Source organism: Garra rufa, chromosome 7, assembly GCF_049309525.1.
Source record: "Garra rufa chromosome 7, GarRuf1.0, whole genome shotgun sequence".
NCBI lineage: Eukaryota > Metazoa > Chordata > Actinopteri > Cypriniformes > Cyprinidae > Garra > Garra rufa.
Window position 1 is genome coordinate 2338379 of NC_133367.1, and position 20101 is coordinate 2358479.

Genomic DNA, 20101 nt, shown 5'->3' on the forward strand with positions numbered 1-20101 from the left:
ACCTAGTGGTCAGGAGATATGAAAAATGGATATTTTTGCATATAACTTCTCAATGGTTTGGCCAAACCGTATTTTCAATATATTTGACACATTTATTTATTTGCTCCAAAAATTCTTGGTTTGAATTTTTTTTTTTAATTTGAATGTTTTTTAATCAAAAATTCAATTGTTGTCTGTGACCATTTTAAAAGTTTATTTTGCATTAGTCAACCAAGCGTATTAAATGTCAAATGAAGTACAAATTTCAACAATCGTAAGCTTTAGTCATTTGTCGATTTTTAATTGTATTAAACTGTTAACTTTTTCAAACTCGTCCTAGACGGTTTGTCTGAGTTTCACCAAAATTGGCTCAGATCATCTTCAGACCAGCTGGCAAAAAGTTATGGAATTCAAGTTGATTGATCAAACCGTTCTTGAATAACGCGCAAACGAATTCTACGAAAAGCATGCAAAAACGAAAGTATCTGCTGGGTTGTATCTCCGCAACGGTTTGCAGTATTGAGACAAAACTTGGTGTGTTTGATAACACGCATGACCTGAGGCTACCTGCAGTGTTTCGGCACAGTGCCACCTAGTGGTCAGGAGATATGAAAAATGGATATTTTTGCATATAACTTCTCAATGGTTTGGCCAAACCGTATTTTCAATATATTTGACACATTTATTTATTTGCTCCAAAAATTCTTGGTTTGAATTTTTTTTTTTAATTTGAATGTTTTTTAATCAAAAATTCAATTGTTGTCTGTGACCATTTTAAAAGTTTATTTTGCATTAGTCAACCAAGCGTATTAAATGTCAAATGAAGTACAAATTTCAACAATCGTAAGCTTTAGTCATTTGTCGATTTTTAATTGTATTAAACTGTTAACTTTTTCAAACTCGTCCTAGACGGTTTGTCTGAGTTTCACCAAAATTGGCTCAGATCATCTTCAGACCAGCTGGCAAAAAGTTATGGAATTCAAGTTGATTGATCAAACCGTTCTTGAATAACGCGCAAACGAATTCTACGAAAAGCATGCAAAAACGAAAGTATCTGCTGGGTTGTATCTCCGCAACGGTTTGCAGTATTGAGACAAAACTTGGTGTGTTTGATAACACGCATGACCTGAGGCTACCTGCAGTGTTTCGGCACAGTGCCACCTAGTGGTCAGGAGATATGAAAAATGGATATTTTTGCATATAACTTCTCAATGGTTTGGCCAAACCGTATTTTCAATATATTTGACACATTTATTTATTTGCTCCAAAAATTCTTGGTTTGATTTTTTTTTTTTTTAATTTGAATGTTTTTTAATCAAAAATTCAATTGTTGTCTATGACCATTTTAAAAGTTTATTTTGCATTAGTCAACCAAGCGTATTAAATGTCAAATGAAGTACAAATTTCAACAATCGTAAGCTTTAGTCATTTGTCGATTTTTAATTGTATTAAACTGTTAACTTTTTCAAACTCGTCCTAGACGGTTTGTCTGAGTTTCACCAAAATTGGCTCAGATCATCTTCAGACCAGCTGGCAAAAAGTTATGGAATTCAAGTTGATTGATCAAACCGTTCTTGAATAACGCGCAAACGAATTCTACGAAAAGCGTGCAAAAATGGAAGTATCTGCTGGGTTGTATCTCCGCAACGGTTTGCAGTATTGAGACAAAACTTGGTGTGTTTGATAACACGCATGACCTGAGGCTACCTGCAGTGTTTCGGCACAGTGCCACCTAGTGGTCAGGAGATATGAAAAATGGCTGTTTTTGCATATAACTTCTCAATGGTTTGGCCAAACCATATTTTCAATATATTTGACACATTTATTTATTTGCTCCAAAAATTCTTGGTTTGAATTTTTTTTTTTTAATTTGAATGTTTTTTAATCAAAAATTCAATTGTTGTCTATGACCATTTTAAAAGTTTATTTTGCATTAGTCAACCAAGCGTATTAAATGTCAAATGAAGTACAAATTTCAACAATCGTAAGCTTTAGTCATTTGTCGATTTTTAATTGTATTAAACTGTTAACTTTTTCAAACTCGTCCTAGACGGTTTGTCTGAGTTTCACCAAAATTGGCTCAGATCATCTTCAGACCAGCTGGCAAAAAGTTATGGAATTCAAGTTGATTGATCAAACCGTTCTTGAATAACGCGCAAACGAATTCTACGAAAAGCGTGCAAAAATGGAAGTATCTGCTGGGTTGTATCTCCGCAACGGTTTGCAGTATTGAGACAAAACTTGGTGTGTTTGATAACACGCATGACCTGAGGCTACCTGCAGTGTTTCGGCACAGTGCCACCTAGTGGTCAGGAGATATGAAAAATGGCTGTTTTTGCATATAACTTCTCAATGGTTTGGCCAAACCATATTTTCAATATATTTGACACATTTATTTATTTGCTCCAAAAATTCTTGGTTTGAATTTTTTTTTTTTAATTTGAATGTTTTTTAATCAAAAATTCAATTGTTGTCTATGACCATTTTAAAAGTTTATTTTGCATTAGTCAACCAAGCGTATTAAATGTCAAATGAAGTACAAATTTCAACAATCGTAAGCTTTAGTCATTTGTCGATTTTTAATTGTATTAAACTGTTAACTTTTTCAAACTCGTCCTAGACGGTTTGTCTGAGTTTCACCAAAATTGGCTCAGATCATCTTCAGACCAGCTGGCAAAAAGTTATGGAATTCAAGTTGATTGATCAAACCGTTCTTGAATAACGCGCAAACGAATTCTACGAAAAGCGTGCAAAAATGGAAGTATCTGCTGGGTTGTATCTCCGCAACGGTTTGCAGTATTGAGACAAAACTTGGTGTGTTTGATAACACGCATGACCTGAGGCTACCTGCAGTGTTTCGGCACAGTGTATCAGGAGATATGAAAAATGGATATTTTTGCATATAACTTCTCAATGGTTTGGCCAAACCGTATTTTCAATATATTTGACACATTTATTTATTTGCTCCAAAAATTCTTGGTTTGAATTTTTTTTTTTTAATTTGAATGTTTTTTAATCAAAAATTCAATTGTTGTCTGTGACCATTTTAAAAGTTTATTTTGCATTAGTCAACCAAGCGTATTAAATGTTTCCGCCTCCAGCCGCCATTCGACCCCACTCAAGTCCCACCCCCCTGTCCGCCCTGGAACAGCCACGAAGGCATGTGGAACGAGCAGCGGGACCCCAACTGGAGCGGCCCTCGGGACGGGGGCCCCTCAGGTCCCTGGAGTGGCCAGAACGAGCCGCCACCCAACTGGAGCGGCCAGTTTGACCAACCGCCGTGGAGCAACCAGCCGGATCAGCCGCCGCCGTGGGGCCAGAGGGAGCCTCCGTTCCGCATGCAGCGTCCGCCACATTTCCGCGGGCCCTTCCCTCCACACCAACAGCCGCCGTTCAACCAGCCTCCCCCTCCGCCTCACAACTTTGGACGCTTCCCGCCGCGCTTCATGCAGGATGAGTTTGCTCCGCGGCATCACTTTGAACGGCCACCGTATCCGCCGCACCGATTCGACTACCCACAGGCAGAATTCCCAGGAGGTGAGTCCTCAATATTTCTCTTTGGAAAAGTACTAGTTAAACATAAAAGGAAAGGGTTTGTTTTGTTTAGTAGTTTAACAGCTTTCATATATACATTTAGTCATTTTGCAGACGCTTTTATCCAAAGCGACTTACAAATGTACATTTTATTTAATAATTTTATGTAAATTGTCGTTGAATTGAATGCAACGATTACTGTGAAAAAGCAAAGACGTTCACAAAAAGTCTTGAATCTTATATAATTCACAAAAAAGTTAGGTGCAACTTAGGGCTGCTCGATTTCGGCAAAAATCATAATCACGATTATTTAAACGATTATGACAGGGTCCAAAACTCTATAAAGATAATTTTGAAGATGGCAATACAGCGAGAAAAAATATTCAAATAAAAAAAAACAGTGCTTTAAAAAAAATACTAAAGTAGTCTAACAATACTACAGAAGTTAAATGTAATTATTTGAATGTAAAATAAAACGGCGTCTTCACTGTAGTAGTTAAACATGCTTTGTTTCGTATTAAAACTGCAAACGTCCTTCATTCAAAAGCAGTGAGTGATTTTTCTCTTTGTATTTTTACTAGGGCCGGGACTCGATTAAAAAAAATTAATCTAATTAATTAGAGGCTTTGTAATTAATTAATCGAAATTAATCGCATTTTAATCGCATATAAATATTTGACCTGAGAACAGTGAGAAGTAAGTTTTTTTATATGGATTTTTAGTATACCATTGAAGAATGACTGAATACATAAGCTTAAGCAACAAAATATTGTTTATTTTTGCTCAACCAAGTCCAACAGACCAGTGCAATATTGCCATTAAGTGTAGCAATAGGCTCGATGTGCTACATTGATATGCGAATTCCTTGTTGCATAGCTTGCACACAACCATGCTCTTATCGATGCTTCCATCCATTCGTTTTTTTATAACAAAATTTCCCATCCACAGGGCCAACCAAAGCGGTCCCATCAGCTTTTTTGTCCATGTTCACTGTGGTTTGTTTTGCTGCGTCCCAATTCGCCTACTTATACTATAGCCTATAAGTATGTACTCTTTTTGTGAAGAAAAGTACATACTTTTGAGTTTGTAGCAGAATAGTAGGCAAGCTTTGGGACATATACTTCGTCATAACTGCTTCTTTAAGGGACCCTCTGTTGCTTAGTTACCTGAATCCTGTCACTGTTTAAACTGCCCTGTCAATCATCACAGTTAACATTATCTACATTTCGTTTAATTTAATTTCCTACCGTATTAGAGAGAAATTAAGAGGCACGTTCTTTAACGAGTCTTTCATGCCGAGAACTCTGCTCTTGTGTTTGCTTAATTATGCATTTAAACGTTAATGACCAAACCTATCATTAGAAATGTTGCTGCACATGGAATATAACGCGGATAACATTTAAAAAATATTTTTTATCAGGTTACACACTGATTATTTATCACTCAAACCCCTTTCTCTACCTGTCCGTTGGTCGCGCATATCCTCCATGTTTGTAGTTTTTTAACACTTTTTATGCGTGTTTGTAGTTCTAATCGAATCCTCGTTCACGGCGCAGTGTGTTGCGGGCAATATTAGCCGTTAGAGTGTGCATTGATCGTTAAGTAGTAGACCATCCGGGAATCTTTGGAATACTTTTTTAAACATACTACGATTTGGGACATACAATACTATTTAGGACGGACGCAGCTTGTCTGAACGCTAGTTGGTGCTCCAGTATAATCGGTCCGCCGAATCTCATCCAGTGAGAAACGTTCCGCGGTGCAATACTAAGTGCGATTAAAATGCGTGAAAAAATTTTAACGCGTTATTTTTGTGTAATTGATTAATATAAATTAACGCGTTAAAGTCCCGGCCCTAATTTTTACGTTTTATTAATATTAGGCAGAGACGGCAGAAGGAATCTTATGTGTTGCGCTTAACCACACGGATCCAGTATATACTGTTACACGCCTTTTTTCATTCTCAACTGTTTATGGTCATTTAAGACATAACTGACAAGCGTTTACATGAATAATCACCAAGCGAACAAACAAACCGCATATTAAAAGCGGCTAGAGTTAAATAAATGAAGCGGCCGTAATTACATATATATATTTCCTTACAGCTGTGTGAGCAAGCCGCTCTGTAAGACAGCCAATCAGAGCAGAGCTCCTCATTATTATGCAGGAACCTTCCAAATAAGGCAATAACAGAGCATTTCATTCTAGGGACAAATCCTAGGGTTGTAAATAGTGTTAAAACCGTTTTTGCAGATTTTTTGCCCTTTCCTATGCCATATACCTTCTATGTAGATATCAGAGAACAATTTAAAATATTGTTTCAATGCATTCTATGGCACCTTTAATAAATCAAGCACGTCCCGTTTTATGAAAGTCACGTTACATGATTTTGCTGATTTGCGTGGGGCGCAATAATCGTTTCTTTTACTGCATTTTCATGATCGTTTGAAGCAGAAATCGAAACCGAAACCGAATTTCGATTAATTGCACAGCCCTAGTGCAACTAAAACGCAACAGTTTTTTTTTTCAAGCTAAACTTTTTTGTGTGTGTGTATTTATACGGATTTCAATTTTATCCATCCTGAAGTAAATACAGGGTTTAACATATGAAAGCACATTTTTAATACCACGTTGGAAAAAAAACAATCTAAGATGATTAAAGTCGAATTACTACGAGAATGATGAAGTCGAAATGTTTCAAGAATTTAAATCATAGAAATTAAAGTTGAGGTAAAGAAATGTTTAAATATTTTGAGTTCCTTCTCATAATGTCGAATTTATTCTCAAAATATTCCGACTCTATTCTCATAATTTTGACACTCTTTTTTCCCCCCCTTTATTCTCGTAATTAGGGCTGCACAATTAATGGCATGCGATGAGTGGCATGAGTAATTTTGATTTTATTCTCAATATTTTAACTCTATTCTCGTAATTTTGTCTTTATTCTTGTAGTATTTCTACTTTATTCTTGAAACATTTTTACTTTATTCTCAAAACATTTTGACTATTCTTGTAATATTTTGACTTTATTCGTGTAATATTTCTACTTTTCTCAAAACATTTCGACTTTTTTTTTATTTTGATTTTATTCTCGTAATATTAAAAATTTATTCCAGTAATTTTGATTTTATTCTCAATATTTTAACTCTATTCTTGTAATTTTGTCTTTATTCTTGTAGTATTTCTACTTTATTCTTGAAACATTTAGACTTTATTCTCAAATCATTTTGACTATTCTTGTAATATTTTGACTTTATTCGTGTAATATTTCTACTTTTCTCAAAACATTTCGACTTTATTTTTTTTATTTTGATTTTATTCTCGTAATATTAAAAATTTATTCCAGTAATTTTGATTTTATTCTCAATATTTTAACTCTATTCTCGTAATTTTGTCTTTATTCTTGTAGTATTTCTACTTTATTCTTGAAACATTTTGACTATTCTTGTAATATTTTGACTTTATTGTTGTAAATTTATACTTTTCTCAAAACATTTCGACTTTTTTTTTTTTAAATTTTGATTTTATTCTCGTAATATTAAAAATTTATTCCAGTAATGTTGATTTTATTCTCAATATTTTAACTCTATTCTTGTAATTTTGTCTTTATTCTTCTAGTATTTCTACTTTATTCTTGAAACATTTTGACTATTCTTGTAATATTTTGACTTTATTCGTGTAATATTTCTACTTTTCTCAAAACATTTCGACTTTTTTTTATTTTGATTTTATTCTCGTAATATTAAAAATTTATTCCAGTAATTTTGATTTTATTCTCAATATTTTAACTCTATTCTCGTAATTTTGTCTTTATTCTTCTAGTATTTCTACTTTATTCTTGAAACATTTTGACTTTATTCTTGAAACATTTTGACTTTATTCTCAAAACATTTTGACTATTCTTGTAATATTTTGACTTTATTGTAATATTTCTACTTTATTCCCAAAACATTTAGACTTTATTCTTGAAACATTTTGACTTCAATCTCAAAACTTTTTGACTATTCTTGGAATATTTCTACTTTATTACTTTAAAATTGACACTTCTCATATTTCAAATTTATTCATGTAATGTTATATTCTCAAAATATTTATATTTTTCTCATAATTTCAACTTTATTCTCATAGTATTCTCAGTATTTCGACCTTATTTAAAAAAAAAAATATTTTGACTTTAATCTCATAATATTTGAAATGTATGTTCGTAATGTAGATTTTATTCTCTAAAAATGTACTCTATTCTCAAAATAGTTTGACTTCGTTCTCGTAGTATTTCGACTTTATTCTCATAATTTCATAACCTTAGATTTTTTTTTTTAACAGGGCACTAAGCGCCGTCATAGAAAGCAAAGAAATTAAGAATAAGATAAAGATAATTTAAGATAAATATCAGTGCTAGTATATTTAAGTGTTAGTTTGATTAGTATAATTTTGCTGTTCTGTAAAATTAAATTAATGATTATGATTCCCAGAACATCTTGATTATTCTCGCAATGTTTTCAACTTTGTTTTTTTTTTAAACATTTTGACTGTTCTCATAATGTTTCAAATTTATTTTCATAATAATCACTCTATTCTCGTAATGTCAACTTTATTCTCAAAACATTGAGTATTCTTGTAATATTTTGACTATTCTCATAATATTTCTACTTTTCTCAAAACATTTCGACTTTATTTTTTTAAATTTTGACTTTATTCTCGTAATATTAAAAATTTATTTGAGTAATTTTGATTTTATTCTCAATATTTTAACTCTATTCTCGTAATTTTGTCTTTATTCTCGTAGTATTTCGACTTTATTCTCATAATTTCATAACCTTAGATTTTTTTTTAACATGGCACTAAACGCCGTCATAGAAAGCAAAGAAATTAAGAATAAGATAAAGATAATTTAAGATAAATATCAGTGCTAGTATATTTAAGTGTTAGTTTGATTAGTATAATTTTGCTGTTCTGTAAAATTAAATTAATGATTATGATTCTCAGAACATCTTGATTATTCTCGCAATGTTTTCAACTTTGTTTTTTTTTAAACATTTTGACTGTTCTCGTAATGTTTCAAATTTATTTTCATAATAATCACTCTATTCTCGTAATGTCAACTTTATTCTCAAAACATTTCGACGTTATTCTCATAATTTCAACTTTATTCTCGAAATATTGCAGTCTCATAATAACATGGCACGAAATGCTCTCATAGAAAGCAAAGAAATTAAGACTAGGGTAAAGCTAAATTAAGATAAATATCAGTGCTAGTGTGTTGTACTGTTAGCGTCATGAGTGTGATATTTTAATATTTAAATTAATCTGTATTTAAAAAACAAAAACAAAACGTTTACTTATTGCAGTGTAATATTTTAAAACTTAACAGATAGTTGTTGTTGTTTTGACTTTTTGTGCATCTTTTGTTTTATTTATTTATTTTTTGACCGTTTTCAAAGTTAAACGAAAGATACAAAATAAATGGAATGTACTGGTAAATAGAAATGAAACATTTCTTCCAGATATTCAGTGGAGTTTCTAGATTTGCATTGAACAATTTTTCCTAGCATGCTGAAATTTTAGACTTAGGGTAAGTAGAAACGTAACTTTCCAGGCGCGTCTGTGCTTCATGTGACGCGTTATGTTGTTGTTCTCAATTCAGAGATAGGTCCGCCTCCTCATCACCACCCGAACCAGAGGATTCCTCCTCCTGGGTTGTCAGATCCTCCTCTGTGGGGCGGGAACCAGCATCCTGATTTCGGGCCGCCTCCTCACGGCTTCAACGGTCAGGCGCCCCATATTCGGCGGCAGACCCCGTCTCACGTCATTCAGGATGACCCCAGTCTGGTGCCCAACGTGCCCTACTTCGACCTTCCCGCAGGACTCATGGCGCCACTTGTCAAGGTGATTTTACATTTGACGACAGCTGGGAAATTAGGCGTTTGTTTTTGTCAGTCTTGTCCAAAATGTGATACTTTCTCTTTGAAAACAGCTTGAAGATCACGATTATAAGCCTCTGGACCCCAAAGACATCCGTCTGCCGCCTCCGATGCCTCCCAGTGACCGCCTGCTGGCCGCGGTGGAGGCGTTTTACAGCCCGCCGTCCCACGACAGACCCAGAAACAGGTGACGCCAATGTGACTGCTGTTGGTTTGTGTTCCTTTCATTTAAACTTCAGTTGTAATGACTGAAAAGAATCATTTTTTGCAGTGAGGGGTGGGAACAGAATGGTCTGTACGAGTTCTTCCGGGCCAAAATGAGAGCGCGGCGGAAAAAGGACCAGGACAAACGCAACAGGTGGGGAAGAAATGAACTGTTTTGTTGATTTATGACACAAACTAACATTTTGGTGGTGAAATGAACCTAAAATACTATGAAAATATCAGATTAAAATGCTTAAACTAAACGAAAATGGCAAATGTTGCATGTACAACTGAAATATTGAAAGCTGAAATTCTAAAATTACGAACACTGAAACTAAAATAATAGAACACAACAAAATGACTAAAACTGAAATGAAATCTTAAAGTGAAAAAAAATAAGAACTAATTCAAAAATGCTAAAACTGACGTAAAACTAAAAATATAATTATAATTTAAAAAAAAATACAATAGAAACTAGTCAAACTAAAATTAAGATGAAAGCTGAAAGTGAAAAAACAAACAAATTCAAAACATTAATGAATGCTATAAAAGTATACACAAAAAAATACTAAAACTGAAATTAAACAAAAATAAAAACAAAATACAACAAACAAATTTAAAAAACACATAAAATATATAAAACAAAATACAAAAGAAAAGTCAAACTAAAATTAAAATGAAAGTTGAAAGTGATAAAATAAAAACTAATTCAAAACATTAGTGAATGCTATAAAAGTATACACAAAAATATTAAACTGAAATAAAACCAAAATAAATATAATTTAAAAAAACAAGATACAACAGAAACTAGTCAAACTAAAATTAAAATGAAAGCTGAAAGTGGAAAAAACAAACAAATTCAAAACATTAATGAATGCTATAAAAGTATACACAAAAAAATACTAAAACTGAAATTAAACCAAAATAAAAACAAAATAGAACAAACAAATTAAAATGAAAGTGGAATGTGAAAAAAAAATCAAAATATTAATAAATGCTAAAACGGAAAGAAAACATAAAAATATATAAAACAAAATACAAAAGAAAAGTCAAACTAAAATTAAAATGAAAGTTGAAAGTGATAAAAACTAATTCAAAACATTAATGAATGCTATAAAAGTATACACAAAAACATTAAACTGAAATAAAACCAAAATAAATATAATTAAAAAAAAACAAAATACAATAGAAACTTGTCAAAGCTGAAAGTGAAAAAAACAAATTCAAAACATTACTGAATGCTATAAAAGTATACACAAAAAAAATACTAAAACTGAAATTAAACAAAAATAAAAACAAAATAGAACAAACAAATTAAAATGAAAGTGGAATGTGAAAAAAAAATCAAAATATTAATAAATGCTAAAACGGAAAGAAAACAAAAATATATAAAACAAAATACAAAAGAAAAGTCAAACTAAAATTAAAATGAAAGTTGAAAGTGATAAAAACTAATTCAAAACATTAATGAATGCTATAAAAGTATACACAAAAATATTAAACTGAAATAAAACCAAAATAAATATAATTAAAAAAAAAAAATACAATAGAAACTAGTCAAACTAAAATTAAAATGAAAGCTGAAAGTGGAAAAAACAAACAAATTCAAAACATTAATGAATGCTATAAAAGTATACACAAAAAAATACTAAAACTGAAATTAAACAAAAATAAAAACAAAATACAACAAACAAATAAAAAAAACATAAAATATATAAAACAAAATACAAAAGAAAAGTCAAACTAAAATTAAAATGAAAGTTGAAAGTGATAAAAACTAATTCAAAACATTAATGAATGCTATAAAAGTATACACAAAAATATTAAACTGAAATAAAACCAAAATAAATATAATTAAAAAAAACAAGATGCAACAGAAACTAGCCGAACTAAAATTAAAATGAAAGCTGAAAGTGAAAAAAACAAACAAATTCAAAACATTAATGAATGCTATAAAAGTATACACAAAAAAATACTAAAACTGAAATCAAACAAAAATAAAAACAAAATACAACAAATTAAAAAAAAAAAAAATATATATATATATATATAAAACAAAATACAAAAGAAAAGTCAAACTGAAATTAAAATGAAAGCTGAAAGTGAAAAAAACAAACAAATTCAAAACATTAATGAATGCTATAAAAGTATACACAAAAAATACTAAAACTGAAATTAAACAAAAATAAAAATAAAAACAAAATACAACAAACAAATTACAAAAAAACATAAAATATATAAAACAAAATACAAAAGAAAAGTCAAACTAAAATTAAAATGAAAGTTGAAAGTGATAAAATAAAAACTAATTCAAAACATTAATGAATGCTATAAAAGTATACACAAAAATATTAAACTGAAATAAAACCAAAATAAATATAATTAAAAAAAACAAGATGCAACAGAAACTAGCCGAACTAAAATTAAAATGAAAGCTGAAAGTGAAAAAAACAAACAAATTCAAAACATTAATGAATGCTATAAAAGTATACACAAAAAATACTAAAACTGAAATCAAACAAAAATAAAAACAAAATACAACAAATTAAAAAAAAAAAAAAATATATATATATATATAAAACAAAATACAAAAGAAAAGTCAAACTGAAATTAAAATGAAAGCTGAAAGTGAAAAAAACAAACAAATTCAAAACATTAATGAATGCTATAAAAGTATACACAAAAAATACTAAAACTGAAATTAAACAAAAATAAAAATAAAAACAAAATACAACAAACAAATTACAAAAAAACAAAATATATAAAACAAAATACAAAAGAAAAGTCAAACTAAAATTAAAATGAAAGTTGAAAGTGATAAAATAAAAACTAATTCAAAACATTAATGAATGCTATAAAAGTATACACAAAAATATTAAACTGAAATAAAACCAAAATAAATATAATAAAAAAAACAAAATACAATAGAAACTAGCCGAACTAAAATTAAAATGAAAGCTGAAAGTGAAAAAAACAAACAAATTCAAAACATTAATGAATGCTATAAAAGTATACACAAAAAAATACTAAAACTGAAATTAAACAAAAATAAAAATAAAAACAAAATACAACAAACAAATAAAAAAAACATAAAATATATAAAACAAAATACAAAAGAAAAGTCAAACTAAAATTAAAATGAAAGTCGAAAGTGATAAAATAAAAACTAATTCAAAACATTAATGAATGCTATAAAAGTATACACAAAAATATTAAACTGAAATAAAACCAAAATAAATATAATTTTAAAAAAAAACAAAATACAATAGAAACTTGTCAAACTAAAATTAAAATGAAAGCTGAAAGTGGAAAAAAACAAACAAATTCAAAACATTAATGAATGCTATAAAAGTATACACAAAAATATTAAACTGAAATAAAACCAAAATAAATATAATAAAAAAAACAAGATGCAACAAACAAATTAAAAAAAAACATAAAATATATAAAACAAAATACAAAAGAAAAGTCAAACTAAAATTAAAATGAAAGTTGAAAGTGAAAAAAACAAACAAATTCAAAACATTAATGAATGCTATAAAAGTATACACAAAAAAATACTAAAACTGAAATTAAACAAAAATAAAAACAAAATACAACAAACAAATTAAAATGAAAGTGGAATGTGAAAAAAAAATCAAAATATTAATAAATGCTAAAACGGAAAGAAAACATAAAAATATATAAAACAAAATACAAAAGAAAAGTCAAACTAAAATTAAAATGAAAGTTGAAAGTGATAAAAACTAATTCAAAACATTAATGAATGCTATAAAAGTATACACAAAAATATTAAACTGAAATAAAACCAAAATAAATATAATTAAAAAAAACAAGATGCAACAGAAACTAGCCGAACTAAAATTAAAATGAAAGCTGAAAGTGAAAAAAACAAACAAATTCAAAACATTAATGAATGCTATAAAAGTATACACAAAAAAATACTAAAACTGAAATTAAACAAAAATAAAAATAAAAACAAAATACAACAAACAAATTAAAAAAACACAAAATATATAAAACAAAATACAAAAGAAAAGTCAAACTAAAATTAAAATGAAAGTTGAAAGTGAAAAAAACAAACAAATTCAAAACATTAATGAATGCTATAAAAGTATACACAAAAAAATACTAAAACTGAAATTAAACAAAAATAAAAACAAAATACAACAAACAAATTAAAATGAAAGTGGAATGTGAAAAAAAAATCAAAATATTAATAAATGCTAAAACGGAAAGAAAACAAAAATATATAAAACAAAATACAAAAGAAAAGTCAAACTAAAATTAAAATGAAAGTTGAAAGTGATAAACTAATTCAAAACATTAATGAATGCTATAAAAGTATACACAAAAATATTAAACTGAAATAAAACCAAAATAAATATAATAAAAAAAACAAGATGCAACAGAAACTAGCCGAACTAAAATTAAAATGAAAGCTGAAAGTGAAAATAACAAACAAATTCAAAACATTAATGAATGCTATAAAAGTATACACAAAAAAATACTAAAACTGAAATTAAACAAAAATAAAAATAAAAACAAAATACAACAAACAAATAAAAAAAAACATAAAATATATAAAACAAAATACAAAAGAAAAGTCAAACTAAAATTAAAATGAAAGTTGAAAGTGATAAAATAAAAACTAATTCAAAACATTAATGAATGCTATAAAAGTATACACAAAAATATTAAACTGAAATAAAACCAAAATAAATATAATAAAAAAAAACAAAATACAATAGAAACTAGCCGAACTAAAATTAAAATGAAAGCTGAAAGTGAAAATAACAAACAAATTCAAAACATTAATGAATGCTATAAAAGTATACACAAAAAAATACTAAAACTGAAATTAAACAAAAATAAAAATAAAAACAAAATACAACAAACAAATTAAAAAAACACAAAATATATAAAACAAAATACAAAAGAAAAGTCAAACTAAAATTAAAATGAAAGTTGAAAGTGATAAAAACTAATTCAAAACATTAATGAATGCTATAAAAGTATACACAAAAATATTAAACTGAAATAAAACCAAAATAAATATAATTAAAAAAAACAAGATGCAACAGAAACTAGCCGAACTAAAATTAAAATGAAAGCTGAAAGTGAAAATAACAAACAAATTCAAAACATTAATGAATGCTATAAAAGTATACACAAAAATATTAAACTGAAATAAAACCAAAATAAATATAATAAAAAAAACAAAATACAATAGAAACTAGCCGAACTAAAATTAAAATGAAAGCTGAAAGTGAAAATAACAAACAAATTCAAAACATTAATGAATGCTATAAAAGTATACACAAAAAAATACTAAAACTGAAATTAAACAAAAATAAAAATAAAAACAAAATACAACAAACAAATAAAAAAAACATAAAATATATAAAACAAAATACAAAAGAAAAGTCAAACTAAAATTAAAATGAAAGTTGAAAGTGATAAAATAAAAACTAATTCAAAACATTAATGAATGCTATAAAAGTATACACAAAAATATTAAACTGAAATAAAACCAAAATAAATATAATAAAAAAAACAAAATACAATAGAAACTAGCCGAACTAAAATTAAAATGAAAGCTGAAAGTGAAAAAAACAAACAAATTCAAAACATTAATGAATGCTATAAAAGTATACACAAAAAAATACTAAAACTGAAATTAAACAAAAATAAAAATAAAAACAAAATACAACAAACAAATTAAAAAAAAACATAAAATATATAAAACAAAATACAAAAGAAAAGTCAAACTAAAATTAAAATGAAAGTTGAAAGTGATGAAATAAAAACTAATTCAAAACATTAATGAATGCTATAAAAGTATACACAAAAATATTAAACTGAAATAAAACCAAAATAAATATAATTAAAAAAAACAAGATGCAACAGAAACTAGCCGAACTAAAATTAAAATGAAAGCTGAAAGTGAAAAAAACAAACAAATTCAAAACATTAATGAATGCTATAAAAGTATACACAAAAAAATACTAAAACTGAAATTAAACAAAAATAAAAATAAAAACAAAATACAACAAACAAATTAAAAAAACACAAAATATATAAAACAAAATACAAAAGAAAAGTCAAACTAAAATTAAAATGAAAGTTGAAAGTGAAAAAAACAAACAAATTCAAAACATTAATGAATGCTATAAAAGTATACACAAAAAAATACTAAAACTGAAATTAAACAAAAATAAAAACAAAATACAACAAACAAATTAAAATGAAAGTGGAATGTGAAAAAAAAATCAAAATATTAATAAATGCTAAAACGGAAAGAAAACAAAAATATATAAAACAAAATACAAAAGAAAAGTCAAACTAAAATTAAAATGAAAGTTGAAAGTGAAAAAAACAAACAAATTCAAAACATTAATGAATGCTATAAAAGTATACACAAAAAAATACTAAAACTGAAATTAAACAAAAATAAAAACAAAATACAACAAACAAATTAAAATGAAAGTGGAATGTGAAAAAAAAATCAAAATATTAATAAATGCTAAAACGGAAAGAAAACAAAAATATATAAAACAAAATACAAAAGAAAAGTCAAACTAAAATTAAAATGAAAGTTGAAAGTGATAAACTAATTCAAAACATTAATGAATGCTATAAAAGTATACACAAAAATATTAAACTGAAATAAAACCAAAATAAATATAATAAAAAAAACAAGATGCAACAGAAACTAGCCGAACTAAAATTAAAATGAAAGCTGAAAGTGAAAATAACAAACAAATTCAAAACATTAATGAATGCTATAAAAGTATACACAAAAAAATACTAAAACTGAAATTAAACAAAAATAAAAATAAAAACAAAATACAACAAACAAATAAAAAAAAACATAAAATATATAAAACAAAATACAAAAGAAAAGTCAAACTAAAATTAAAATGAAAGTTGAAAGTGATAAAATAAAAACTAATTCAAAACATTAATGAATGCTATAAAAGTATACACAAAAATATTAAACTGAAATAAAACCAAAATAAATATAATAAAAAAAAACAAAATACAATAGAAACTAGCCGAACTAAAATTAAAATGAAAGCTGAAAGTGAAAATAACAAACAAATTCAAAACATTAATGAATGCTATAAAAGTATACACAAAAAAATACTAAAACTGAAATTAAACAAAAATAAAAATAAAAACAAAATACAACAAACAAATTAAAAAAACACAAAATATATAAAACAAAATACAAAAGAAAAGTCAAACTAAAATTAAAATGAAAGTTGAAAGTGATAAAAACTAATTCAAAACATTAATGAATGCTATAAAAGTATACACAAAAATATTAAACTGAAATAAAACCAAAATAAATATAATTAAAAAAAACAAGATGCAACAGAAACTAGCCGAACTAAAATTAAAATGAAAGCTGAAAGTGAAAATAACAAACAAATTCAAAACATTAATGAATGCTATAAAAGTATACACAAAAATATTAAACTGAAATAAAACCAAAATAAATATAATAAAAAAAACAAAATACAATAGAAACTAGCCGAACTAAAATTAAAATGAAAGCTGAAAGTGAAAATAACAAACAAATTCAAAACATTAATGAATGCTATAAAAGTATACACAAAAAAATACTAAAACTGAAATTAAACAAAAATAAAAATAAAAACAAAATACAACAAACAAATAAAAAAAACATAAAATATATAAAACAAAATACAAAAGAAAAGTCAAACTAAAATTAAAATGAAAGTTGAAAGTGATAAAATAAAAACTAATTCAAAACATTAATGAATGCTATAAAAGTATACACAAAAATATTAAACTGAAATAAAACCAAAATAAATATAATAAAAAAAACAAAATACAATAGAAACTAGCCGAACTAAAATTAAAATGAAAGCTGAAAGTGAAAAAAACAAACAAATTCAAAACATTAATGAATGCTATAAAAGTATACACAAAAAAATACTAAAACTGAAATTAAACAAAAATAAAAATAAAAACAAAATACAACAAACAAATTAAAAAAAAACATAAAATATATAAAACAAAATACAAAAGAAAAGTCAAACTAAAATTAAAATGAAAGTTGAAAGTGATGAAATAAAAACTAATTCAAAACATTAATGAATGCTATAAAAGTATACACAAAAATATTAAACTGAAATAAAACCAAAATAAATATAATTAAAAAAAACAAGATGCAACAGAAACTAGCCGAACTAAAATTAAAATGAAAGCTGAAAGTGAAAAAAACAAACAAATTCAAAACATTAATGAATGCTATAAAAGTATACACAAAAAAATACTAAAACTGAAATTAAACAAAAATAAAAATAAAAACAAAATACAACAAACAAATTAAAAAAACACAAAATATATAAAACAAAATACAAAAGAAAAGTCAAACTAAAATTAAAATGAAAGTTGAAAGTGATAAACTAATTCAAAACATTAATGAATGCTATAAAAGTATACACAAAAATATTAAACTGAAATAAAACCAAAATAAATATAATAAAAAAAAAAATACAATAGAAACTAGTCAAACTAAAATTAAAATGAAAGCTGAAAGTGAAAAAAACAAACAAATTCAAAACATTAATGAATGCTATAAAAGTATACACAAAAAAATACTAAAACTGAAATTAATCAAAAATAAAAATAAAAACAAAATACAACAAACAAATAAAAAAAACATAAAATATATAAAACAAAATACAAAAGAAAAGTCAAACTAAAATTAAAATGAAAGTTGAAAGTGATAAAAACTAATTCAAAACATTAATGAATGCTATAAAAGTATACACAAAAATATTAAACTGAAATAAAACCAAAATAAATATAATAAAAAAAAAAAAAATACAATAGAAACTAGTCAAACTAAAATTAAAATGAAAGCTGAAAGTGAAAAAAACAAACAAATTCAAAACATTAATGAATGCTATAAAAGTATACACAAAAATATTAAACTGAAATAAAACCAAAATAAATATAATAAAAAAAAAAAAAATACAATAGAAACTAGCCGAACTAAAATTAAAATGAAAGCTGAAAGTGAAAAAAACAAACAAATTCAAAACATTAATGAATGCTATAAAAGTATACACAAAAAAATACTAAAACTGAAATTAAACAAAAATAAAAATAAAAACAAAATACAACAAACAAATTAAAAAAACACAAAATATATAAAACAAAATACAAAAGAAAAGTCAAACTAAAATTAAAATGAAAGTTGAAAGTGATAAACTAATTCAAAACATTAATGAATGCTATAAAAGTATACACAAAAATATTAAACTGAAATAAAACCAAAATAAATATAATAAAAAAAAAAATACAATAGAAACTAGTCAAACTAAAATTAAAATGAAAGCTGAAAGTGAAAAAAACAAACAAATTCAAAACATTAATGAATGCTATAAAAGTATACACAAAAAAATACTAAAACTGAAATTAATCAAAAATAAAAATAAAAACAAAATACAACAAACAAATAAAAAAAACATAAAATATATAAAACAAAATACAAAAGAAAAGTCAAACTAAAATTAAAATGAAAGTTGAAAGTGATGAAATAAAAACTAATTCAAAACATTAGTGAATGCTATAAAAGTATACACAAAAATATTAAACTGAAATAAAACCAAAATAAATATAATTTAAAAAAACAAGATGCAACAGAAACTAGCCGAACTAAAATTAAAATGAAAGCTGAAAGTGAAAATAACAAACAAATTCAAAACATTAATGAATGCTATAAAAGTATACACAAAAAAATAATAAAACTGAAATTAAACAAAAATAAAAATAAAAACAAAATACAACAAACAAATTAAAAAAACACAAAATATATAAAACAAAATACAAAAGAAAAGTCAAACTAAAATTAAAATGAAAGTTGAAAGTGATAAACTAATTCAAAACATTAATGAATGCTATAAAAGTATACACAAAAATATTAAACTGAAATAAAACCAAAATAAATATAATAAAAAAAAAAAAAATACAATAGAAACTAGTCAAACTAAAATTAAAATGAAAGCTGAAAGTGAAAAAAACAAACAAATTCAAAACATTAATGAATGCTATAAAAGTATACACAAAAAAATACTAAAACTGAAATTAAACAAAAATAAAAATAAAAACAAAATACAACAAACAAATTAAAAAAACACAAAATATATAAAACAAAATACAAAAGAAAAGTCAAACTAAAATTAAAATGAAAGTTGAAAGTGATAAACTAATTCAAAACATTAATGAATGCTATAAAAGTATACACAAAAATATTAAACTGAAATAAAACCAAAATAAATATAATAAAAAAAAAAAAATACAATAGAAACTTGTCAAACTAAAATTAAAATGAAAGCTGAAAGTGAAAAAAACAAACAAATTCAAAACATTAATGAATGCTATAAAAGTATACACAAAAAAATACTAAAACTGAAATTAAT

The 20101-nt window shown here is 25.8% G+C and overlaps 1 protein-coding gene across 4 annotated transcripts in view; it reads left to right on the top strand.

Annotated features, from left to right (window-relative positions):
• LOC141338709 (calcium homeostasis endoplasmic reticulum protein-like) overlaps nucleotides 1-20101 on the top strand; it is a 42197-nt gene that overhangs the window by 18380 nt on the left and 3716 nt on the right. For all 4 annotated transcript variants that reach the window (XM_073844316.1, XM_073844317.1, XM_073844318.1 and 1 more), the window contains 4 exons: nucleotides 3081-3516; nucleotides 9158-9399; nucleotides 9488-9621; nucleotides 9706-9792. In XM_073844316.1, coding sequence (XP_073700417.1) covers nucleotides 3081-3516; nucleotides 9158-9399; nucleotides 9488-9621; nucleotides 9706-9792 — 899 coding nt within the window. The remainder of the gene's footprint in view (nucleotides 1-3080; nucleotides 3517-9157; nucleotides 9400-9487; nucleotides 9622-9705; nucleotides 9793-20101) is intronic.